This window comes from Phyllosticta capitalensis (assembly GCF_038381095.1).
Source record: "Phyllosticta capitalensis strain CBS 128856 chromosome Unknown BKA78scaffold_13, whole genome shotgun sequence".
In the NCBI taxonomy this organism is placed as follows: Eukaryota; Fungi; Ascomycota; class Dothideomycetes; order Botryosphaeriales; family Phyllostictaceae; genus Phyllosticta; species Phyllosticta capitalensis.
The window spans coordinates 1280001-1303313 of record NW_027117451.1 but is presented as its reverse complement, the minus strand read 5'-3'; the positions used below and the strand labels follow the sequence as shown (position 1 = coordinate 1303313).

Sequence of the window (23313 nt, the reverse complement as noted above, 5' to 3'; positions counted from 1 at the left end):
GGGCAATAATTATGTCGAGGGGTCAATCAATCCAACGGCTCCTCGCAGCTCGCAGGCGGCGGGACCCTGGCGTCCAGGATCTCGCTTTGGCCAAAGCTTGGCGCCGCTGCTTATTTCCGCATCCATTGTGTCATTGCGATTTTTTTGTCCGCTCTCCCATTGATCCAACAACAACAATCTCAACCGCCATGGGTGCCGACGGCGATGCCCAAGTGTGTCCGGTAGACCACAAGAGCCGCGAGGCATGGATGGCCAAAGCCAAAGCCGCTGGCTCCTCGCAGCAGCACCCCGACCAACCGCCGCATCCAGTGCCCGCTGCACCAACCGCTCCCGCCAAACCCGCTGACCCAGGATGCGATTCGTCCAAGATGGACCAGAGCGTGACGTCGAAACCGGGGTCCAAGGTGCTCGGAGCATTGGGCTTGAGCACCGAGAGAGAGGTCTCGACGATACCGCGCTCGTTCCCCGAAGCCAAAGCTGCTGGCGGTCCGGCAAACAACGAGCAGGAATCCGGCACGGACAAGTCGAGTGGAAACTGGATATACCCGTCCGAGGAGATGTTCTTCAACGCCATGAAGAGGAAGAGTTTCGATCCAAAAGCCGAGGACCTGCACTCAATCGTACCCATCCACAACGCCGTCAACGAGCGCGCATGGAAGGAGATTAAGCAGTGGGAGGCTGGAAGGGGTTCAGATGCGTACGTGGTAACTTGTCATTTTTTTTAATGTAGTTCTGACTCGGTATAGCTGCGGTGGCCCCAAGCTCGTCTCTTTCAGCGGCAACTCGCAAAAACTGACCCCAAGAGCTCGCCTCAACACCCTCCTCGGCTACCAGGCGCCCTTTGACCGCCACGACTGGATCGTCGACCGCTGCGGAACCCAAGTCGAGTACGTCATTGACTTTTACTCGGGCAAGGACGAGGGCAAGCCCGGCAAGAGTCTCAACTTTTACCTCGACGTGCGTCCCAAGCTGAACAGCTGGGAAGCTGTCAAGACGCGCATGATGAGATTCTGGGGGATGTAGAAGAGGTAATACTTGCATATGACTGGCGTTTGGCGGGGCGTCACTGGGCTGGCTGTCTTGATAAGAGAAGGGACACCTCCGCTCTGGCATGTTGGAGTTATCTGGGAACATGAGACGTTGGAAACGAGTTGCTCCACAGACCTGGTGAGGACTTATTTGCGTCCCATGCCGTGTTTCAATATACGAAGTCAAAGTTCATTTCTTTTATTTATCAAAGCTCACTTTCTGTTCACAAATGTCTTCTTGCATCTTCCAGCCTTTTGACATTCCAGCATCATGTGCTGGTTCATGTTATTTCTCTTACTTTGACGAATTTCGCACACCCCACCGTCGTGGTCTTTATCGTGGCTTTAGAGTTGTCTGACCTGACAAGCTGGATGTTGCCATATGCACAACGACAACGGCTATCCCACAGATTTTGTGCTGGATTGGGATCAACCCAAGTCTGGAGTCAAGACCTCGTCAATCCTCCAGACAACATGGGATGTGGACTACAGTCTTTACACGCCTTCTTTCTTGAAAGGTCGTAGCTCCTATGCTGGGTGGTTGTACTCCATGGCTGTCTCCACAATCCGCGCGGCTGTCTCGGCGACAGAACAACACTGTGAAGGCAGATTTTGCTTCCCTATCCCTACTTCTCCGTGCTCAATCAATACCAACAACGCCAGCATACACGTCGAAACGCACTCTACCCCTTTCTATCACCGGAACTGTTCAAATCACTGTCTATTTGCAGCCATGGACCCTTACATGTTGCAGGGAATCCGAAAGTTCTCTGGGGACGAGTATCTGAATGATGATGAGGTGGAAGCTGAAAACAAAAGTGTGCTCCCCAGCATTCCTGTCAAGGCTTTTGGCCTAGCGAGCAACGCAGAGTACGTGCAAAACTTCGACAACTCCGTGGTCGGAGGAGGAAAGCGGCTGCCTCCTCACCCTCTTCCACAGAGCCCCGGCGCTAGGCGTACTTCAGCAAAGTGGCTGCCTCCTCACCCTCTTCCACAACCCTTCAACACCTTCGAGAACCAGATCATCCGAAAGCGGTCCAGCAGTCTGGAAATTGACAAGATGTCGCCCGACAACCACAGCAACATGTTAATGGGCGGCCTCGAGCGCATCTCATACACATACTCCCAGACTCACCCGCGGATGCCGCTGCCGCCGGCCGAGCTGCTCCAGACGGATCCGCTCAAGTACCTCAAGACGTACCTGGTTCTCATCCGACCACAGCGCATGCGCGAGTCCGAAATGGACTACGCGATCCTGGAGAGCAACCCGCTCATCACCGTGTCGCACCTCAAGCAGGCCATTGCGTGGATCAGCGCCAAGCTCATCGCCATCATGAACGAAAACGCCGAGCTCGAGCGCCAGGTCAAGCATCTGGGACCCCGCCGCACAAAGGTGCTCGGCGCCGACGTCTACCAGCCCATCACCATGTTCAAGATGGCGAAGGAGGAGTGGCGCGGCACCGACTTTGCGTTTTGTCTGAAGGAAGCCACGAAGCGTCTGCCCAAGGAGGAGATCAAGAACACGCGCTTCCTTGCCCGTTTGCAGCGCAGCCCACTCAATGGCCAGGCGGCCAAGTGCGCGCTCCAGACGACGGCCGAGCTGGGCTTGAGCTACACCGAGTGGTTAACTGCGCGCTGCGTCGCGTCGGATGGCACGCGCATGGAGTTCTTCAGTGAGCCCGTTGAGTCGCTCGCTATCCGCAGCCATGCCATGGCCCTCACTTCCTCGTCGTCGTCTGCCACCGACATGCCGACCAACGCGAAGAGATCCAGAGCCGCAAGGCCCAAGGCCGGAGGAGGAGCCACTACCGCCAACGTCAACAGTAACAGCGCTGCCACGTCGTCGCGTAAGACCATGCCTAGGAGCAAGAAGCGCAACTCGGTCGCCGCCAACCTCGACAACGACGAACTCGCCGGCGACTCGGGCGACCACACCAGCGACGAGGACTTTGAGCAGCAGCAGCCGCCGCGCAAGAAGAGCAAGCCCTCGCACACGACGAGGCGCGCTTCGACGGGTGGTCATCGCCACAAGACCGCTGTCCCCACTACCTCCACTTCCAACTCCAACTCCGCCGCTGGTTCTGCTTCCGCTGCCCACGGCCGTCGTCGCCAGGAGTCGCAGCGTCGCCTCGATGACGATTACGATCATGACGAGGACGAGGAGGAGGAGGATGAGGCAGATGAAGGTCGCCACTCCAATGTCAATGTCTGTCCGTCGACGCCTGCGGGCAAGATGATCCAGGTCAAGGATGAGATTTACTCGTCGTAAGTGGTTTCTGCCTCCCTTTTACTTCCTTGTTTGTTCGTTTGTTTGTTTGGCCATGCGTCTGTCCTGCCCGCTTGCTCCATTCCATTCACCTCCTAGACCCACCTTGTCTCGTCCACCGCACCGCGCCCCCACTCCACCCTGCCTCCATTCATCCATCCATGCATCCGCTTGTTGAACTGCCAAGTTTGCTGACGTGTGTGACGTGCCGCAGTTGCTGAACAACCATGGATGCCGCACCAAACGACGACGACGGCGCATGGAACTCTGTCAACGTACCACCACTTCATCCGCATATTCGCCCCTTCGTCTTCCCCGCGTACCCGGGTCCAAGGAGCACTCGAGATTTTCTGGGTCGGCAGCGGCAGTGGCAGCAGTAACGGAAGGAGAAATGAACGGGGGGACAAACAGGCATGGTAATGAGCGAGCGAGTGGTATTCGGACAAGGCTGCAGTTGTCTTCTCTCTTTCTTCTGACCCTGATTCCGAGGAATGAAAGGGAAGGGGGAGAAGGTTGGGGTAGGGTTATGATGGGGAGGTGTATTATGAGGGGAGATGCGTGACAGGGTTGAGGGGAGGAAGGTGCGGAGAGCGAGAGTGACTGGAGGTCATTGTAGATATAGGTGAGATGGCATGAGATGAGATGAGGTTTCTACTTTCTTGAGATATGGTTAAGGTGAACGTAGGTGATGCGTGAGTAATGCCAGCAGATTCCAGTTGGTTCCTAAGCTTTTCCTTCAGGGGCGACTTCTGGTACTCGACTTCAAGGACACTGTTGGTCTGTTGGTCCATTTCACGTCACGTACACTCTTCTGAGCAGCCTAGATCACGTCGAAAGCTTGATTTGACCGGCCTCTGCATTTCTGAGGAGCCTCATCACATCAGAAACCAGATACAGACTACCTGCAACCACCAGCGGGGCGTCTCCAGCACCATCATCACGGGCAATTTGAGCGGCGACTTGCAGGCCGCGGTGGACGTCGGCGCCCACGGCAACAGCCTTGTCAAGCTTTGCGAGCTGCTGCGCGGTAGAAATGACGTCGTCGGCGGGCGTCGAGGTCACCCAGGGCATGCCGTCTACGGGGCCAAACTCGACGGCTACGAGCGAGTCGCCGTCTTTGAGCAACGGCCGAAACATTTCCGACACGTCTTTGCCGCGGCTGACGGCGAGGACCCAGACGACGTTGGCCGCGCCGCCGTTCTGCCTGAGCATGTCTACACGGCTGGCGAGGGCTTGGGCCGAGTCTGGGTTGTGGGCGCCGTCTAGCAGCACGGGGGCGGTGCGGCCGGTGAGAGGTGCTAGGTCGATGTTCTGTAACCGGCCGGGCAGCACCGTGTCTTTGAGGCCATAAAACAGGCTGAGCTCGTCGGCCGGCTTGCGTCCAAGAGCCTCTAGGGCGAGCAGAGTGGCCTTGTGGGCACAGCCAATGTTGAGGAGCTCGTGGGGTTGGTACGTCCTCGCCTGAAGGAACTTGGCGTACTCTGAGTTTGCTTGCGTTGCGCTGGGCACGCCGTCGACTTGGTAGATTGGACCAGCCGAAATCTCCTTTGCGCGCTCCGCAATGACTTGGAGCACCGAGGGCGGATTGGTTCCGGCAACTACGCAGGGCACACCAGGCTTGAGGATGCCGGCCTTTTCAGCAGCAATCTTTTCAATGGTGTCGCCCAAAAAGGCCTGGTGGTCGAGGCCAATCTTGGCAATGACCGTGACCAAGGGGCTCTGGAGGACGTTGGTCGCGTCAAGACGGCCGCCCATGCCCGTCTCGATGACGCCGACGTGGATGCCGGCGCGGGTGAAAATTTCAAAGGCCGTAGCCGTCAGGACCTCGAACTCGCTGGCGTGGATGCCCTCTTGCTCGCTGCGACTCTGCACCAGGCGCTCGATTTCACGAAAAAGCGACTCGGCAACGGGCTCTTCGTTGATGTTGATGCAGTCCCACCGGTCGACCAGGTGCGGCGAGGTAAAGCGGCCATGTGATACGCCAGCCCTATGCAGCATGGCAGAGGCCGTGGCGCAGATGGAGCCCTTGCCGTTGGTGCCGGCCACGTGAATGGCCTTCCATGGCAGCGGAGTGTTTGTGAGGAGCCTGGTGATGCGAGCGAGGCCCAGCTCGATCATGATATATCCAGATGGATTGTCGTGGTGTTGAGTCTTGGTTGGTGGTGGAGTCCGCCAGGGTTGGTTTAGTGCCGTGTGGAGGAGATGGCCCGTGCAGCGCGCGCTAATCCCGAAGCGCATCCATTCCTGCGCTTGTCGCGTTGCTTCCTTCTCCCATCTTTCTCACCCTCTACCTCTCTGCCTGAGTGCATTCATCCTCCAAACTCCTCCTATCCATCTTTGTCGCTCGTTTACCATCACAGCTCCGCTCCCTCAACCAGCCACTTCTGCAACCATGGGTCTTGAGTAAGTAGCCCACGCGCCTGTCCGGGCCGGTGCACGCGCGTCGCGCGCCGCTCCAGCCTCACATGTGGCTCTCCACCCGAGCGCATCCACAACCATCTGGATCATCGCTGACCGAGCCACTCAGACTCTGGAGCTACTCCAACGACACCGCGCCCAAGGCTTCCGCGACCAAGAGAGACGCGTCGGCCGAAGCGCGCTCTCCCATCCGTCGCCGCAATGCTCCGGCCGTCATTCGCCGTACCATCGACCTCCGCCGCCTCCCGTCCACCACTTTCATCTCCCCCAGCGTTCGCGACGCCTTGAGAGCTGCCGAAATCTCGAGACGCCCCCGCAGTGTCGACGTCGTCGATACTCCCGACGTGCTCGAGTCGGATCGCCCGTCCTATCTTGTGCCAACCGCCCGTGAGAGAGATGCAACTTCTTCCCGTCTTCTTCTTGGCATGGAATTGAGTTCGCGACCCCCAAGAGACTCCTATTCTAGGAGTTTGGATGAAAATTCTCGCACGTATGACCGCAACGGCGCCACCAGGACAACGAGCACTGGGAGCCTTCTCCGACGAGCTCGTCCGCTTCGCGACAACGATGATGTCGGCCGCCCCGACGCCGCACTCATCGCTGCTGCTCGACGAGCTCGTGCAGCAACAGATGCCATGGCGGACGCCAGGCAAGCTAGTCGTCGCGATTTCAGAAGACTGGAAAATGAATATAATGCAAGGAATGAAAGGAATTGGGCAAGAATCAATGCGCGCATCAGATCTACGGGCAGGCCTAACCGCTTGCCAATACCGGACGCACCCGACTTTCCACCTCTGAGGCGTATGGGTCGACGTCAAGTCACCGATGGCCCTATGCCACCTAGCGGCCTCCGCCAAAGCACGCTTCGCGATTCATGGAGTCCGACTAATGTTGATGGTCTTGGTGACCGTGAGCGCAGTATTAGCTCTCCTCCATCCCCTCCGTCTGACCACTGGGAGACTATGCTCACAACCATCACTCCGGATGCTCATCTTCCCAGCGCCGACTCATCATTTACCTCTGCCGCTGCATCGGCTTCCTTCTCCACTTCCAACACCACGTCGCAGACTGGGACGCAATCGTCGCGCTCGGCGTCGGATGGGTCTACGCCGACCGAACTCACAGAGCCGTCGATTGATCGGTCCTATGAGGAACAGTTGATTTGTGAGACTGAAGATGATGTGGACTCTGATGGTGTGGACCCACCCTGGGCCTTCCGCCGCGCACGATTGCCTGACGATGAATCGGGCAATCGTCCCTGGGCAACTGCACCCTCGCCGCCGGCGCGCGATCCCAGCCGCTACCCGGGTGCGCACTCGCGCCTGCGAGGGATCGCCAACATCATTCGCAACTATGAGCCGTCTGGCTCCCGCTCGCAGTCTCCGAGGTCAGGAAACGATGCTGGTGTGAACCGACCCGCGGGCTCTCTGGAAAACGACGATAGGCGCGACAGCGCAATCATCGTGAGCCGTCCGGGCTCTACGCGCAATTCGCAGGACCGTCAAGAGGCAGAGATCTTTCCGGCCGGCGGGGAAAGATATTCCATTTACCGCATGTCGCCGACGACGTATATGGCGCATGCCACGAACGAAGCTGAATTGGAGGAGCTCCTGGAACGCCCTGCCGAGCTCGATGACGAGGAAGAATACGACGCCGACCTCATTGAGCATTTGTTACCGACGTTTGAAGACGAGGAGCCGGCGGCGAGCATGGAGGCAGCGCGCGCCCGTCGACGCGCGGAGCGCGCTGCGGCTGCTGAGCGTGCTGTTGGCGCGCGGCTGTCGGAGCGGCCCGTCGCTGACGAGATTTGATTCTTCCCCCGCGTGGCTTTGACGCCGTGCTTGCTTGCCGCGGCTAGATGTCGTCCGTCGGGACCAAAAAAGATGGTGCATTTGTTTGATTGTTTTGTGCTGCTGTGATTTTTTTGCGCGAGTCTCGAGGGACAGAGGCTCCCTGCCTAGTCGTGGGATCTTTCATCTTTTGTCTTGTGTGCTTTTGCTGGATGGTTGCAGGGACCCGACGGACTGGACTGGACTGGACTAAACTGGCTGGGCCAAAAAAGGAGTAGTTGGTGGCGGCGTTGCTGGTGCTCCTAACTATTTATTCTGACAAAAGCTGCGAGCGCCTTTCGGACAGGCAGGGAAAGCAGTTGATGTTGCTGTTCGTCTGTCTGTCCTTGGCGTTTTTGCCATGATCATGAATGCTCTTTATTTCTTTTTGTTTCTTCCAAAAAGCTGCAAGATGCGCGGGCACCATCTTCAACACAAGCAGGCGAGGGACTTTGTCATCCAACGGCCAAACTCACTACAGTCTATGCACGGGACGGGCTTCGTCCGGGTTTTGATGTTTTCGTATCTGCGGTCTGTTCTAGCGGTTTTCCAGGGGGCCTGTCGGCGCTTAAGTATAGAGTAAGGAATATAGCAGGCAAGCAAGCAAGCGGTTACCAGATGTCGTGTCAAAAATGTGGTTGCTTTGCCAATTGTCGGAGCAGGGGTAAGTGGTAATCTGCAAGTCATCAAGTTAAATGGACACCCTCAGTCTAAAGTGCAGCAGGCAACGGGCGTCCACATGGCGGCGCGTACACAAATAGAGAAGATGTATTTATTAAGTGCCCGCCCGCCTGCCGGCTCTGCCAAACCAAACCAAAACCAAAACCAGCACTGACGTAAAATGGAATCACGTTCCAGGTACCTAGGAGGGTGGGTATTGAAGATGCCATCAGCTGCATGTGTAGGAGCATGTATTTACAATAGTAATACATGGACCATTCAACCAACATCTTGATTTCACACACCAATCCACATTACCAACAACGACGTTGACTGAGTGAGTACCACGTATGGCCCCTGTCTGCCCTCTCCCTGCCCCAATCAGCAAGTCGGAAAGTGGCACGCTGCTGCTCGCTGATGCAAGGGATGATGGTCATGGACCACAAGGGACTAGGCGTGTGTGTGCGCTGTGGCTGGGGCGGGCGTGGGGAAGCGGGGTAATGGAAAAAATGGAAGGCCGGCCAGCTGAGTAGCTTCAGCCACTTATGACGTCGTTGGTGCATCGACAGTGTGACAGCACGGTCTGCGGGATGATGTTCTTTGTTCAAGTGTGAGTGGTGGGAGGAGGAGGAGGACGAGAAGATGCGAGAGTAGGTATGGAGCAGAGAGTAGGGGTAGTTGGATGGTTGTATGTATGGTGGATGTTGGGCAATGTTGTGGATGGGATTGCGGGCTGCTGTAGAGGAGAGGAGATGGTGTTCATGTTGTGGTAGTTGTTACAGCGCGTGGTTGAGTATTAGGTTGGAGCTCGACGATTTAAAAGGAAGCCAGTCCTTGAAGCAGCTTGAAGCAGAGAAGCTTGAAGCAGGATTTTTTTGTTTGAGGAATGGGAGGTGGATATTAAAGAAGGAACGGGATGGTGTCACATGTGTATGCAGTATGTATTTACATAAGAGCGTCGGCTCCACTTTGACAGAACAGCACCTCGAAACTTCGACTCGCCCACTCGAGCGATGGAGAGCAGGCACGCAGGCAGACACCTCGACACAAGGCAAGGCAAGGCATGAAAAACGACCATTGTCTCTACGCGTCTGTTTTGAGTCTAGCGCTGGCTGCCAATTCTTGTCCCTCTCCCACGCTCTAGTAGTGAGTGCCATGGCATTTCGTCATCGGCACGACATAAAGCCCAGGTCCATGCCGTGACCTCAGCCACAGTTCCTAGCTCTGCCCTGCTTTGAATCGGGTTAGATGGGTGGTTGACTTCATAAAGAGACGGGGAGCTGTCACTTTAGCCCTTTGCCCTTCCGTTGCCCTCTCTGTTGCTCGCTTTACTTTAACTCCTACATACACGCAGACTCGGACTCGACGTCTTACCAAGGCTACACACGAGGAAATAATTATCGTGATCCATCACAATGGCTACGCTGCACTGTACGCTCCCTCCCCTCTCCACCACCCCTTCCTTCACCCACCTTACCCCATCCCGCACCCACCCACCTCCATCTCGCCCGACTAACCCCCTCTAGACCTGCCCCCCGTCAAGCCGAGCGCCATCGCCTTCGGCACGGCGTACACGCACGCCATCTCGCTGGCGGTGCTGGGGCCCGTCTTCGGGTCGGCATACCGCGAGGCGCAGCGGGCCAACACCAAGGAGGAGTTCTTCCGCAGCAAGGAGACGGCGACGGCGGCGGCCAGCTGGGGCAGCTCGGTGCTCGGCGGCGTGGTGCAGACGTACGGCGTCGCGGCGCTGATCAACGCCACGGGCACGCTGAGCTACAAGGGCGCCGCGTATCTCGGGGGGTTGGTGTTTTTGGCGAGTTCGGGGCCCAGTGTGAGTACCGTCTGCCGCCTGCCTTGTTTCTGATGTCGAGCTGCCGCTGGTGGTGGTTTCTTTGTTCCTTTTTTTGTTTTTGCAGTTGGCTGACAGTGACGTGTGTGCTAGTTGATCTCGGCCTTCATCACAGAGAAGCGCCCGCTCGACACCATCGCCGTCGGCACCGTGACGCGGCTGGCCGAGACGGTCGGGCTGAGCTTGATCCTGACGTACTGGGGCACGCGCACCAACCCGTTTGACTAGGTGGATAACCAAGGGGACCGACCTAGCTTTCGAGTTGCTGGTTGGCCAAGGGCGGACGACTTGATGTGGACCCTGGAGTGACGGGATGATATGTTGGGGTGGATGGTTTCGGAGGGGTTGGATAGGTACATGTAGTTATGCAATATACATGCCCTGTACCCGACAGTCGGACGACGGACGACGTTTCTTGACTTGTTGCGTGCGTGAACCCCCACCGCGTCGTGCGTCCGGCTCGGGCGACATGGTCTTTCTTTCGACGATCCCGCAAATCCCTCGATCAGAGTCGGTCACGTCCTGCTCCAAAACAGAATTCCCCTCATCCGACGCTGGGAATCTGGCAAGATTGCCATGATGACGGGGGGCTGGAATCTTCCAAGTTTCCGGTTCTCCCATGTCTGGTGGGTAAGTGGGTGGGTTCGCGTGCAGGGAGCCGAGGACATGAGGCGACTCGTCACCCTGACGTCATGGCTACACGTACTGTACCTGTAGATGGAAACTGGTACTCCTTGAGCTAGGAGTAGGAGTAGTTAGACGCCGCCGGAGCGCCTCTTCCTCCTCCCGCCAACGCTCCCGCAAGCCGGTCCTCTTTCAGACTCGCCGCGTGGCGCGCATGGCCGGCGCTAGAGAAAACGTTGCGGACTACGGATAGTACAGCTCGCCGTCCACACATGGTCGCCGGCAGTCGAAGAACGCCGCAAAGCGATTTCACAATGCTGGAAGAAGGGAGAAGCGGCGAGCTCGACTAACTGCTACGTGTTTGGTGCTTGTATCTTTTGTCTTGAAATCTGTAGCATCGGAGCCGTCAAGCTGCAGCCATGGTGGAAGACGTTTGGAAAACCGCACGACGGGCGGAGCGCAGACGGCGCCATCAAGGTTGGCCTCGGTCGCTCGGCAGGATCGCGCAAGCATCCTGTCAACGGACGGCGCCGCCGCGGCAACCGGCTTGTTGGATGGGTTGATCTCGATTTCATCCGCCATGGCAGGGTCAGTGGGGGTAGGTTCAGGCTGACAGACGATACCATGGCCGTCGGCTGGACGTGCCTTTTCAGTGGCATGCCCTGTTTGGCGCAAGGAGAGCGACTGCTAGCCGACGGTTTGACGACGCGTGTGCTGCTGTCGCGGCTAAAAAGTAGTCTGGTCGGCAGGTGTGGTGGTGGGAGAGGACGTGGTGAGACGGTTGCTGGGCGGACCGGCAGCAGCCGAGTTGACGTACGGCCGTCAGGTCGGATAATGCAGGAAAGCTTTGGACGTGAAGAAAAGGAGTGGTTTTGTGCCATGATGGCTACTCCTGCAGGTACAGTACAGCACATTCATGTAGGTGACTATGTGGTTCAGGAGAGGGGGAAGAGGTGCGAGATGTGCATGCGTGGCCAAGGCACACGGGCAGAAGAGCGCACCACCCACAAAATGTATCTCGACGGGATTGAGATTGTTGGGCTAGTTCGTTTGATTTTTGCTGGGACTGGAAGAGAGGGGTGGCGACAGGCGACACGATGAGGCGCGGTTGATGGTGTAGAGAGTACGAATGTAGGCCTCTCCGGCGTCCGTCTCTTCTCCATCTTTCTTCCACACTCGTGGCGTGATGGGTTAGGGGGAGGCAGGCTGTGCTGTGCTCTCTAGGAATGGTATTGGTAGGTTGATACTAGGCCGCCTGAAGTCAGTCTGACCTTTTGCTGCACCCTTGCTACCTAGGTACTGCTCCTTTCTGTACATGTAGGTACGTGCTGCTGCTCCCGCTCCCTTCACTAAAACTGTGCCTCTCCAGAAAAAGCAGGGCAGCGCGTGCACACGCACAGGCAGCCAGCCATCCTCTCTGTATCATTGCACCTCGCATATAAACGAGCGGCCGGCCGCCCGTTCTCACTCACTCTCCCTTTCTCTTCTTCTCCCCTGTCTCTCCGTCTCGCCACACGCACGCTTACTTTGCTTGCCCCTCCTTCCTCCGTTGTCGCCGTACATCATCCTCTCTGCAGATGCCGAGTTGCACACCACCACCCTCGCGCATCCCACCGCCGACGACATTTCCGTGGACCACGACGACGCCTTGAACCAGCCAGCCAGCGCAGCGCAGCGCGTGAGCGGACAGCAACCTCACCTCGGAAACTCGAAGCCGGACAGACAGACCATTATCATCCATCTATCCCACATGGGCTGAGAAGAATCAAAAAGACAACGTCCGACGCTGCCATCCATTATTGATTCTGCTTCCTTGCCAATCAACCCTGAGCTCAGCTCGCCTGATTATTATTTGCGCATCATCCATCATCGCATTGGAAAGCTCCCCCGCGTCGCGTGACCACCCAAGGACCAGGTCGTTTCCTGTCTCTCTCCGTCGCTATCATTCTTCCTGTCGGCCCTTTTGAGCCTCCCCCATTATTTCTCCTGAAACAAGGATCAGGGTTGGGTCGGGTCAGGCCAGACCGACAAACACCAGCGAGGACGCCTATCTACCTACCTGCTCGAACCATTAGCTGCGCGTGCCACCAAAGGGAACGGAGAGCGCTGTCCCTCCCATTTGAAGGAAGGAAGAAATAAGAAAAAAACCAATCCACCAATTTTCCGAAAGGAATTCTTCACCACCATCATGCCGCCCTGGACGTACCTCCCGGCGCTCCCCGTCTCGACGCCCAAGCCCGCCCACAAATCCAAGATCTGGACCGGCAAGAAGACGCTGTCGCCGCCGCCGCAGCAGCTGCAGGACCAAACCGCGGCCGCAAACTCGGAGCAGCCGCGCGACCAGCAGCGCCCGTCGCGTGGTGGCGAGGCTGAGGATGATGAGGGTCGCCGCGGTAGTCGATGATGAGAGGAGGGGGGAGTGAGGGAGGGAGCTTCTTTTTGTGGTGGGGTGAGTTGTGGTCGATGTTGATGATGATGAAGGGGCGGGTGGGAGAGCGCAGGAGGAGGAGAATGAGGGTTGGGAGACCCATCTGCTTGCGTCAGTCGAGTTGTAATATCGCGTTAACCGCATCATTCGGATTGCATTGTATGGAGTTGAATCAAGCATCCTCGACTCCCGTCAACACCATACTGTACATGTACTGGACGCCGCGTTCTCCTACGCCGTCTGCCTGCCAGCCAGCCAGCCAGTCCAACAGTCCCCAATACCCAACCCCCGTACGGCAGTGCTGGCAGTCCGTACACATGTAGGCATCAATCAACCCGTGCACAGTACGTCAGCAATTAGCATGCCTGTTTCACTGTTAAGTCAAGTCTACATGTACCTACCCACTCACACAAAGCCTCTCGCGCATCAAAGCACGCACCCGCATCATCATCATCATTATCATTTCAGTCTTTTGCTGCATTGCATTGCATCTCCACATACATACACAGCTCTCCCTCTCTGCCACATAGCGCGCGCGTAGCCTGCAGCCATCTGCGCATTCCCTATCACAGAAACCCAGAGTAGACTTTCCTTCATCCAACAACGGGCAGCTTACTAGATCGGCGCGAATATACAAACCCATCAACCCGACCCAACCTGACCATACCATACAAAACCCGAAAACAAAAAAAAAGCCATCTGACATGACTGATCACCGTCATTCCTTTCATTGGCCCCGCCCCCTGTGTGGTTGGAATTGGTGGTATACCTTAGGTGGCTCAGCAGAGAATAGGGGGGTTCATGTAGCAAAAACGACCGCGTCGAGCCAAAAGCCTCCAAGGCCAGTCGGTCAGTCAGTCGCCCGCGCCGTCCGTCTACACTTCATTGGGAAGAGAAGGGAAGGGAAGGGGAAATGTTCATGCATGGTAGAGGGGGGTTTCCAGCACGTTTGATGGGAACGGGGTGGGATGGATGGGTTGAAAGAAAGATGGACGGACGACGGACACAAAAGGGGTGAGGGATAGATGCATAGGTAGTGTCAAGTTTTTTGATTCCAAGGACAGATTTTCTGCCCGTCTGTCTGTCTGCCTGGGCATCGACCACGCAGTATCCAGACCGACAACCAATGGTTTGTGAGATTGGGAGAGGGGGAAAAACTTGGTATGGAAAAAAAAAAAAAAAAAAACGACAACGCTCAAGCAAGCAAGTCTTGTCGCCGCGCCGCATCATTCCAGAGAGTACCGTACGTAGCCCACGACACATCATCCAACACAAACGACCTGGGGTCGGCCACCGCCGCCGCCGCCGCCGTCTTTGCATATCATACCATACCATACCATACCATCATACAAACAAGAGAAACGGAGAAAAAACGCGCCCCAACGCCCGCCCGCCAGCCAGCCAGCCACACCTATGCTACAGCCCTCGTCTATCTCCTCGCATAGCCAAAGCTGGCCAAGCGCTCGCACGACGGCATGGGCAGGTCGCGGGCCTGGCGGAGGCGCTCCTCGTCGGTGAAGAACCAGCCCTTGGCGGCCAGGAAGAGGTCGTTTTTGCGGGCGTACTCGGCGTCGCACTCGAGGTTGAGCTTGCGCATGTAGCGGCCCTCGGCCTCGCGGTCCAGGTCGCGCAGCTTGGACTTGCTCAGCTCCTCCACCTCGCGCGGGTCCACAAAGTAGTTGATGTGCAGCCGCTCCGAGATGCGCTGGTGCGTGTGCGGCGGGATCGCCGCGTCCAGCCGGATTGTCGGACCCGGGCTGCTGCCGCTGCCTGAGAAGAGGGATGAGAGGAGTGGCACGATGAAGAGGAGGAGCAGTGGGAGGAGTGATTGCAGCGCTGCCCCCAGGCTGGGTGCGGGTTCGGCGGCGGCGTTGGCAGGCCGGCGGCGTGGGCGTGCCCCCCCGAATTGGTGCACGCGTATGCCGGGCCCGCCGTTGAGGTTGAAGACGAAGCCGGGGCCGGTGTCGAAGATGCCAGGGCCGCCTGTGGAGGAGTTGTTGTTAGAGAATGCGTTCAAACGCAGATCAGCCAGGTAGATGTGGTGGCTTACCAAACGGACCCCCAAACCCACCCATGCCACCGCCAAAGAATTGCCTGAACATTTCCTCTGGTGATATCTCTTCTTCAAACATTGGACCCCGCGGGCCGCCGCCGCCTCTTGTCCGGAAGCCGCTGAACGGCGACTCTGCCGACGCCGACGCGCCGCCCCCGAAGCGGTTGTCTGGGTCGCCGCCAAACTTGTCGTACTTTTCCTTCTTGTCCCGGTCTGAGAGCACCTGGAATGCGCGGGACACCACTGCCAGCAGAGATCCAAGTCAGCCATCGATGCATCAACACCACAACAACCAGGGAAAACAACAGAAAAGCTCCCCGTGCCCCCTCCAACCAAATGCCCACTACTTACTCTTGAACGCCTCGTCGGCACCCTCGTAGCCATTCTTGTCCGGATGCGTGAGCAGGCTCAGCTTGCGATACGACTTTTTGATCTCGGCGTCGGAGCACGTCGCGCGGCGGTCCTCCAGCCCCAAAATCTCGTAAAAGGCGGTTGGGCTGCACCGCTTGATGCGCAGCACGGCCGCCTTTTGCTCGACCGTGTACGCCCGCCCCGCGCTGCCGTCGTGGTGGCCGCTCCCGTTGTTGGCGCGGTTGCGCGCCCCGTCGCCGCCGTTGGTGTCGGCGCCTGATGCTTTGGCCGACATGCCCGGAGGTTGGGATGGCGAAGGTGGAGAGGAGAGGAAGAGGAGAGAGAGGTGGGCGGGTGCGTGGTTTGCGCGCGCAGAGAGGCCGTCTGGTGGTGGTTGGTATGCCCAAGTGCCTGCGTATGTAGCTAGCGTCGATGTTTGGAAGACGAACGAGTAGTGAGGCGCGGGGCCCCAGACGAATGGATGGGCCAGGTGGAGGAGGAAGTGGTGGTGAAAGCAGCGGCCTCGAGACGAATGCTAGCGAGATGCAGAAAGAGGTCGGGGAGAGACGGTCTGCGTGTTGACGATTATCTTTCTTCGGACGGCGGCGCAGCAGCTGGCGTTATTGACCGGGTGTGTGAGATATGTTCGTTCTAGCGTGTCTTTCAGTCCCTCCGCCGGTTCGTCCTCCCACATCACCCGAACCTCCGACGTTCAATCGCCCTCACCGCCCGCGCCAAAACCGACGCGCCCTGTCATTGGTCGGCATGGCTATGACGAAAGTCTGTCGCTGTCGCGAGACCTCACAGCTCCAACAACACCACCACCAGCACCACCAAAATGGCAGACGACGAGCCGCCCAAGAGCGCGCTGCAAATGCTACGCGGATGGGGAGGTAAGCAATCCACCCATCCAACCTCCCACCTCACCATCACCCAGCTCCCCCACTACCTCTGCCTCCAAAGCCAACTAACAACGCCCCTCACAGAACACTCCTTCCCGCCCACCATCCTCGCCGCGCTCATCTTCGCGCAACACGCGCGCCCCTTCCAAGCGCTCCCAATGGCCTTCCCGCCACTCCTACTACTGACCAGCTACCTGAACGTGGGCGGCTTCAAAAAGGACGCCGCGGGCATGAGCGCCGCCTGGAGCGGCGTCTACGCCGTTTTGGCGCTGCGGCGGAAGCAGGTGCGTGCGCTTTTTGCGAGTTTACGAGCAGAAAGCGAGGTTTTCCGAGTTTTTCTGGTTTTGGGGGGTTGGGAGACAAAAGAGGGGAGGAGGATGGGCACGCATTCTGACGATTCGACAGAAGTTCAGAAACAAGTTCGGCACGCGCGGCATCGTGCGCGGCGTGACGCTGGGGCTGTGCGCGGCAAACGTCGTCGGCGGCGGGCTGGCGTACGTGTTTGGCAAGAGGGAGGAGGAGCAGGAAGAGGCCGAGTCGAATTGAAGCGAACAAAAAAGACCGAGGGAGGGGTGGGATAGAGGATGGGAACAATCAAGTCAATGGGAAAATAAGTCAGTCAGGACGGGAGCATTTACAGGCGTTGAGAGGCAAACACGGCCCTCGCACGGTTGGGCAAAATTTGAAAGAGAATTCGTTTTTGGGCTTCTGCTTGACTGACACACGTCGACCGTCTTGTTGAGAATGAACGCAAAGGGAGCCTCTCGTCGGCGCCTACTTTGCCTTGCCGAACGCAACTTGGCGCGGCATTCAGGACGACAAGGCTCCAGTCCACCCACTCCCAAACGCCAAAGATGCAAACCCAGCTCACCCCCTCATCGCCCACCACCTAGCCACTGGTGTCCATAGCATCGGGGCCAGCAGCGGCCTGTTGCGCCGCCCTCTTGGCCGCCTTCTTCTCGGCCCTAAACGCCGCAATCTTGTCCTTGAGCTCCGAGTTTGGAATCACGTCCTCAATCTGCAGGGGGCTGCGGTTGAAGGGGTCGTGCGGGTCCGACAGCAGGTGGCTCTGGATGGTGCTGCGGTCAATCGTCATGCGGCTCTTGGGCAGGATGACGGGGTCGGCCATGATCTCGAAGAGCAGCGGGTCCAAAAACTCGTCGGGCACCTCGCCCAGGTCCGCCTCTTCCTCGTCGTCGGCGTCCTTGAACGCCTGCACCTTGGCTGCTAGCGCCTCCCACTTTGCGATTTCCTCCTCGCTCTTGAGCGCGAACCGCCGCATGATGTTGCCGGCTTTGTTGAAGTTTTCGGGCTTGTACGACCGGCCGTCTCGCGCCACCGCCATCAGGAAGCTGTCCTTTTCCTTGAGATTCAGGTAAATGTCGACGATTTCGGCGAGCATCGACTTGGCGTTGAAGCCGTACTCCTGGGGGTTCTCCAGCTTCAAATTGGACTGCTTGGGCCCGACGAGAGCGTCCAGGTTGTAGTCCAACATGTCTGCCAGACGCTGGACAATTTCTGGCATCGTGAACGAGTCGCTCAGGGCCTCGGTGAAGAGCTTGAGCATGGCAACCGTTTCGTTGGTGAGGCTCATGTAGCTCTTAGCCTTTTGCTTGGAAGATTCGAGCAGCTCCTCCTTCTCCTTGCGCTGGTTTTCGTCCAAGTGCGAGGGATCGCGGAGCTCCTTGGTGAGGTTGTTGATGGAGGTGAATGCTGTAAATGACTCGTCAAGAACAAATGTGACGTCGTTGAGGAGCAGGTTGACGAAGCGGACGAAAAAGTTCAAATTGTGGCTGGCCTCCCTGGCCAGGTGCTCGCGATACACTGGGTTGCCCCAGATGCATTTGATGACCTGGAAGATTTCCAAACGAATGTTGAACTTGTCGTAGAACTGTGTGTGCGCGCCGGTAGACTCGCACTCGATGTAGAATTGCAGCAAAGCGTGCAGCAAGTTGTCGGTTGCAAAAGGCCATGCAAACAGCAAGTCGCCAAAGACACCCTTGGACTTGGTGTAGTATGGCAGCGTTCCGTAGTAAAGAATGGTGATTAGGCCAGACTTGAGATAGGGGTTCTTGATGTACGATGAGCTGCGGAGAAATGTGATGCAGATGGTGATGAGCTCCTCGCACTGGGTCGAGGTAATTACGTTGGGCATCATGTGGGTGATGAACTTGAAGTTGTCGACCACATCTTCCAAAAAGTACTCGGGCAGAAACTTGAAAGCCTCTGGTTGCTCTTCGGGGAGTGGAAGCTTCAACTTTTGTTGTGGGTATCCCGGACTCACGATACGAAGCAGCCACACGATGACATATCTCATGAACTGCATGGCGCGGCCTTCAGTCGTCTCATCCAGGAGAACTCCTTGAGTCGCCAAGATTGTGCAATGGGCTCTCTCGATGGCGTCCTTGTATTTCTTTACGGCATTCTCAAACATTTGGAGCCGTTGTGGGTTCTAGAAAGTGTCAGTGGTGGAAATTGGGCGTGTGGAGGCTCTCACATGAGCAAACTTGTGCCGTTCCGTTTCAAACTTTTCCAGCTCGCGCTCCATGTACTTGACATCCTTCTGGAGCTGAGAGACCTTGCTCTTAATCGCTTCTGTGCCATAGTGGTGCGCAGCAACCGTCAAGAAGAAGCACTCGGTGATGAAGTTGTTCTCGCCGTCCACCGTCATGTCGTAAAAAGCGTCCGAAGCGGTTTGATCAGCGTTGAACTTTGTTTCTTCTCTTATGTCTACCCGAGGCGATCTCTTCAAGTAGTTGATGTCGATGCGGTCAATCTTGGAGAAGGTCGAGTCCATGAATGGATCGCAAAGTCTGTCTAGGATCACGGTGACGTTGTGCATGAAGCCGTCGGACGAGACCTTTGACTTGTCCACGCGCATGGCTCTTCTCTTGTGGTTCAAGTTGACCGTGGCTGCAAACCAGTCGAGCATCCTGTTGCGAGAGTCCTTGACCCGGATGAAGCGATTGGCCACATCAAAGAGATCGTCATGATGAGTGGACAGTGTCATGCGGAGCGCCTTTTGCGCATTCAAGACCACCGACTTGTCCCTTCCTCGGGCGTCTGAAAAGTATGTCAATGCAGTCTCGGCTTGCAGAGGAGAAAGCTTGAAGAATGGGCCAAGAAGAGTGAGATTCTCCAGATTCGGAGCATCAATGTCGGCAGGCAAAAATCTTGGAGACTCTGCCAGGGCCTTGATGAGTTGAGGATATTGAGAGAAGTTTCGGAGCGCCAGGACGTAGGCCTTGTAGTCTTGGTTCATGTTCGATGTGGCAAGCATGGCGCTGAGCTGCTCCATGGCGCCAACAAAAGCGTCCTTGATACTCTCATCCTCCTCAAACCGGGAGACGGCCTCGTTCAGGAAATCGTGGCACAGGCCTCTGTCGTCCTCGGGATCAACCAGCAGGTGCGTGACCAGGGGATTGGAGTTCAAGTAGTCTACGCCAAACATGTCGGGCATGGTCACGGCAAACATGCAATAGCTCATGCAAAGCCTCCGGGCTTCCTTCAACACCTCGGAGCGGCGTGGGTCATTCTTGTCTGCCGTGCTTGCGCCTCGTGTCTGTCTTGCAACTCGCTTCCAGCAACCGAGCAGAAAGTCCAGAGGCTTTTTGTGACTCGATGCAGCCTCCAGAATTGCTTGGTCCAACACATTTGTGCTTAGCAAAAGTGGGCCACGCGCATCCTCCAAGTCCGATTTGACGCCCGGAAGATATGAGAGTTTGTGTCCATGTGCATCTTGCTGATTCGCCTCGTCCAGTGTAGCTCTGAAAATGTGACTCAATACCCTGTGCTGCCAGACTTCCAAGGACTCTTGAGTGGCTGGCCGCGGTCTTTGCGGTGTTTCGCTCTCGTTGTCGCGTTTCTGAGGGAGGGATACGTTGGGTTTGAGGGCTGGAGAGGCTGGTTTGGGCGAGCTTTGCGAGGGGCCGCTCGTCGACGAAGCTGTGGCGACTTTCGGGCTTTCGATGTTGGATGGTCGAGGCGAGTTCTGCTCCGTCTGGGGCGCAGCGCTTGGTGACGCTGATCCTGACGCGCCAGCGGGGTCAATGGACGACTGCGAAGCGGACGCTGAGGGCGTGCCTCCAAGCTTTGCGAGGCGCTTGTTGCGGATCTAACGAACGTCAGTTCACACGGCGCGCGAAGTGGGCGGAGCTAGATGTGTACCTTGTCCGCTTCGGATTGCGCGTCAGACATGATGATCGAAATGTCAGAGCGTAGCGATGGAGGGAGAGGAGGAGCGACAGCGAGAGGAGGCGGCAAATAGATGTGGTGGATGGCGTTGTGGTTTGGATTGGCACTGGCAAGCAGTAATGTCGAAGTTGCTGGCAGTGGTAGCTACGAGATGCTAAGGTAAGCTGCGCGCGGGACGATGATGTACTACCCGCGTCGCCGAAATCCGGTGCAGCATCTCCAACCAACTCGACGATTCCTGCAGACTAGATGCACGATTTCCGGTCGTCTTGACAGAGCAGAGAAATGGTCATGGGTTTCTCAAATCTGGCAGAAACCAGGCACGGTCACGGGAATTTCTAGTTTGTTCCTCCAAGCATTTGCAAAGGACTACGTCAACAGCAGTGAAATGCTTGCCTCACAAGGCAGAATGTCAACCAATGTCGTTCGATGATGGGGGAAAGCAGATGCACGTCAAGCCGCTGTCTCGTTGGTATTCTGCCATCCATCTCCGCCCATTGAGGCTATTTCAACGACCGAGAATTAGGCAAATTTTCATGTTCTTGTTTCGGTGGATTGAAGCTTTGAGCTTTGATATGTAGCATTATCTGTTCAGATTATCAGATGCTTTTGCCGCGTACGGCTCGGTCACTGGCAGCTTTGTTTGGCTTGGATAGTGCCAACTCGACGGCTCCTTGGATAGTCCAGCTCTCTGCGACTCGACGAGCTGCATTCTACTGCATATGGCTGGTGTGTAAACCTTGTCATAAGGACTGTTGAGTATGCAGCGGCGTATCAATGACAAGGGTCACGGTACGCTTCCGGGCGGGGTGAGATCCAGGGGCAAAGAGGTCGCGTGCTTTTTCCCAGCCAGCAAAGGCAATCATATCGAGCAGTAGTTATTCTCAAAAGTGCAAGGCGAGGCGACGGAGCTCGCCAGTGATCAAGGCCAATGATTGCGAAGATCAGGCATGAGCAAATGAACAGATAGCCAGGCGTACCAAAAACTGGGGAAGTCAATGAGTGCAGTGGGTCTTCAGCCTTGTCGATTGCCTCTGCTGAGGCCTGAGAGCCAAGATGCACCTGTTCGCGGCGTCGGCAGCCAATAATGGGCAGTAGCTAGTCGAACAAAAGGGATAGGAGTAGCAGAGCTTCCGTCGTACTCGTAGAGGAAGAGGTGAGCAGTGCAGGCAGAGAGGTGAGCACGGCTGCAGGCGCGTAGGCTCCGAGGCTGCAGTCCGACGTGGATGCAGCAGACTTGAGCGCCACCGACTTGTGGGTGGAAATGGGGACAATAATAAGTGGAAATGTAGGAAATATAGGAGATGAGGTGGTGTCGTTGTTATCGGCCGCGACATGTTGCCAGTTCGGGCCTAGCCGAAGGGGGGAGAGAAGAGAGAGAGAGCGAGAAGTGAGAGGCCTGCCAGTCTGCCACGCCCAGCACCCAGCTCCCAGCACCAGTCGTCCGTCCTCCAGTCGACTCGCCCACTAGCACCAGCGCTCTGGCAACCCGCCGCCGCCGTCCCTCGTCCCTCGTCCCTCGACCACCAGACCTGCACCACACCACTTTCTCCTCTCACTCTCTCACCATCAATCTTGTCTTGTTGTCAACCATCTCCTCCTCATCCTCTCGTCGCTTGCACCGCCATCGCCCAAAGCCACCCGCGCGGCCAGCTTTGACCGCCCGCCCCCCTTACTCCCCCATCGACGCCTTTGCGGCTGTGCTGCTGTTGTTAGCCCCAGAAAGTGCGTCGCTCCGACTTCAACCCGCCGAACCCTCAACCTCTTCTCGCAACCCCCGACATCATCCTCCTCCTCCAACCCACCCTCGCCACCCTCTCACCCCGTCAAAGATACCCCCGTTGACTCGTCCAGATGGCCGAGATTCGTCGCAAGCTCGTTATCGTCGGCGACGGTGCCTGCGGAAAGACCTGTCTTCTCATGTGAGTTGCTCCCCCGTTTGCCCTGCTGCAACGCCCACGCCGCCGACGCTCGTCGCGAACCTCCTGATCCGCTGCTGACATCCTCTTCTCTACAGCGTCTTCTCCAAGGGCACTTTCCCCGAGGTCAGCTCCATCCCCTACGCCTTCGCCCTTCGTTCCGCCGCCGTGCACCACCCACCCCTCCGCTGATAGCCTCCCGATCGTCGCTCTCGGCTGCCGCTGCATCTGTCGCGCATCGATGCTGATACCCTCGACAGGTCTACGTCCCCACCGTCTTTGAAAACTACGTTGCCGACGTCGAGGTCGACGGTAAGCACGTCGAACTAGCTCTGTGGGATACCGCGGGTCAGGAAGACTACGACCGTCTTCGTCCTCTGTCGTACCCCGACTCGCACGTCATCCTCATCTGCTTTGCCGTCGACTCGCCCGACTCGCTCGACAACGTCCAGGAAAAGGTTCGCCTCTGCCATCGTCTTTGCTGCCGCCGCCCTTGCTAACGCGGCCACAGTGGATCTCCGAGGTCCTTCATTTCTGCCAAGGCCTCCCCATTATCCTCGTCGGCTGCAAGAAGGATCTGCGCCACGACCAAAAGACCATCGAGGAGCTGCACAAGACCTCGCAGAAGCCTGTCACTCCTGAGCAGGTAAGCCCATCGAACAACCACCACACTCCACAACCTTTGTTGACACTCTCCAGGCCGAAGATGTTCGCAAGAAGATTGGCGCGCTCAAGTACCTCGAGTGCTCGGCCAAGACGAACGAGGGCGTCAGAGAAGTCTTTGAGCACGCA

General features: G+C 57.2%; 12 protein-coding genes across 12 annotated transcripts in view; 8 read left to right on the top strand and 4 right to left on the bottom strand.

Moving 5' to 3' along the window:
• Positions 1–188: 188 nt before the first annotated feature.
• BKA78DRAFT_259657 (cytochrome c/c1 heme-lyase) lies at positions 189–1023 on the top strand (the record flags this gene model as incomplete). Its single annotated transcript, XM_066885391.1, has 2 exons — positions 189–697; positions 747–1023. 2 exons carry the CDS (start codon positions 189–191, stop codon positions 1021–1023), a joined length of 786 nt encoding a protein of 261 aa, XP_066738861.1.
• Positions 1024–1937: 914 nt separating this feature from the next.
• Positions 1938–3922, top strand: BKA78DRAFT_328562 (uncharacterized protein). Its single transcript, XM_066889606.1, has 2 exons — positions 1938–3293; positions 3509–3922. The coding sequence occupies exons 1-2, from the start codon at positions 2089–2091 to the stop codon at positions 3513–3515; spliced, it is 1212 nt and encodes a 403-aa protein (XP_066738860.1). The 5' UTR covers positions 1938–2088; the 3' UTR covers positions 3516–3922.
• BKA78DRAFT_328560 (Mur ligase) lies at positions 3923–5439 on the bottom strand. Its single transcript, XM_066889605.1, has one exon. The coding sequence runs from the start codon at positions 5410–5412 to the stop codon at positions 4120–4122; it is 1293 nt and encodes a 430-aa protein (XP_066738859.1). The 5' UTR covers positions 5413–5439; the 3' UTR covers positions 3923–4119.
• A 247-nt stretch (positions 5440–5686) lies between these two features.
• On the top strand, positions 5687–7523 carry BKA78DRAFT_357742 (uncharacterized protein; the record flags this gene model as incomplete). The annotated part of the gene is made up of 2 exons (XM_066892269.1): positions 5687–5697; positions 5822–7523. 2 exons carry the CDS (start codon positions 5687–5689, stop codon positions 7521–7523), a joined length of 1713 nt encoding a protein of 570 aa, XP_066738858.1.
• A 904-nt stretch (positions 7524–8427) lies between these two features.
• On the top strand, positions 8428–9750 carry BKA78DRAFT_328558 (uncharacterized protein). The gene has a single exon (XM_066889604.1). The coding sequence runs from the start codon at positions 8892–8894 to the stop codon at positions 9402–9404; it is 513 nt and encodes a 170-aa protein (XP_066738857.1). The 5' UTR covers positions 8428–8891; the 3' UTR covers positions 9405–9750.
• Positions 9511–10653, top strand: BKA78DRAFT_65449 (uncharacterized protein). Its single transcript, XM_066893530.1, has 3 exons — positions 9511–9632; positions 9728–10032; positions 10144–10653. Exons 1-3 carry the CDS (start codon positions 9617–9619, stop codon positions 10276–10278), a joined length of 456 nt encoding a protein of 151 aa, XP_066738856.1. The 5' UTR covers positions 9511–9616; the 3' UTR covers positions 10279–10653.
• Positions 10654–10983: 330 nt separating this feature from the next.
• BKA78DRAFT_300602 (uncharacterized protein) lies at positions 10984–11555 on the bottom strand (the record flags this gene model as incomplete). The annotated part of the gene is made up of 2 exons (XM_066887225.1): positions 10984–11336; positions 11492–11555. The coding sequence occupies 2 exons, from the start codon at positions 11553–11555 to the stop codon at positions 10984–10986; spliced, it is 417 nt and encodes a 138-aa protein (XP_066738855.1).
• Positions 11556–12862: 1307 nt separating this feature from the next.
• On the top strand, positions 12863–13229 carry BKA78DRAFT_357740 (uncharacterized protein; the record flags this gene model as incomplete). The annotated part of the gene is made up of 2 exons (XM_066892268.1): positions 12863–13067; positions 13156–13229. 2 exons carry the CDS (start codon positions 12863–12865, stop codon positions 13227–13229), a joined length of 279 nt encoding a protein of 92 aa, XP_066738854.1.
• A 1019-nt stretch (positions 13230–14248) lies between these two features.
• Positions 14249–16162, bottom strand: BKA78DRAFT_328552 (uncharacterized protein). Its single transcript, XM_066889603.1, has 3 exons — positions 15507–16162; positions 15153–15398; positions 14249–15085 (listed from the first exon to the last, which is right to left on the bottom strand). Exons 1-3 carry the CDS (start codon positions 15799–15801, stop codon positions 14532–14534), a joined length of 1095 nt encoding a protein of 364 aa, XP_066738853.1. The 5' UTR covers positions 15802–16162; the 3' UTR covers positions 14249–14531.
• A 182-nt stretch (positions 16163–16344) lies between these two features.
• Positions 16345–16954, top strand: BKA78DRAFT_259665 (uncharacterized protein; the record flags this gene model as incomplete). The annotated part of the gene is made up of 3 exons (XM_066885392.1): positions 16345–16399; positions 16493–16692; positions 16814–16954. The coding sequence occupies 3 exons, from the start codon at positions 16345–16347 to the stop codon at positions 16952–16954; spliced, it is 396 nt and encodes a 131-aa protein (XP_066738852.1).
• A 343-nt stretch (positions 16955–17297) lies between these two features.
• BKA78DRAFT_259408 (ubiquitin conjugation factor E4) lies at positions 17298–20605 on the bottom strand (the record flags this gene model as incomplete). Its single annotated transcript, XM_066885369.1, has 3 exons — positions 17298–18860; positions 18906–20522; positions 20576–20605. The coding sequence occupies 3 exons, from the start codon at positions 20603–20605 to the stop codon at positions 17298–17300; spliced, it is 3210 nt and encodes a 1069-aa protein (XP_066738851.1).
• A 1593-nt stretch (positions 20606–22198) lies between these two features.
• BKA78DRAFT_65073 (belong to Rho subfamily) overlaps positions 22199–23313 on the top strand; it is a 1265-nt gene continuing 150 nt past the window's right edge. Inside the window, exons 1-5 of the mRNA XM_066893527.1 lie at positions 22199–22524; positions 22620–22647; positions 22782–22979; positions 23033–23167; positions 23221–23313. The exon at positions 23221–23313 is cut by the window's right edge and continues 150 nt beyond it. Of these exons, the coding sequence (XP_066738850.1) occupies positions 22457–22524; positions 22620–22647; positions 22782–22979; positions 23033–23167; positions 23221–23313 (522 nt within the window). The 5' untranslated portion in view covers positions 22199–22456. The remainder of the gene's footprint in view (positions 22525–22619; positions 22648–22781; positions 22980–23032; positions 23168–23220) is intronic.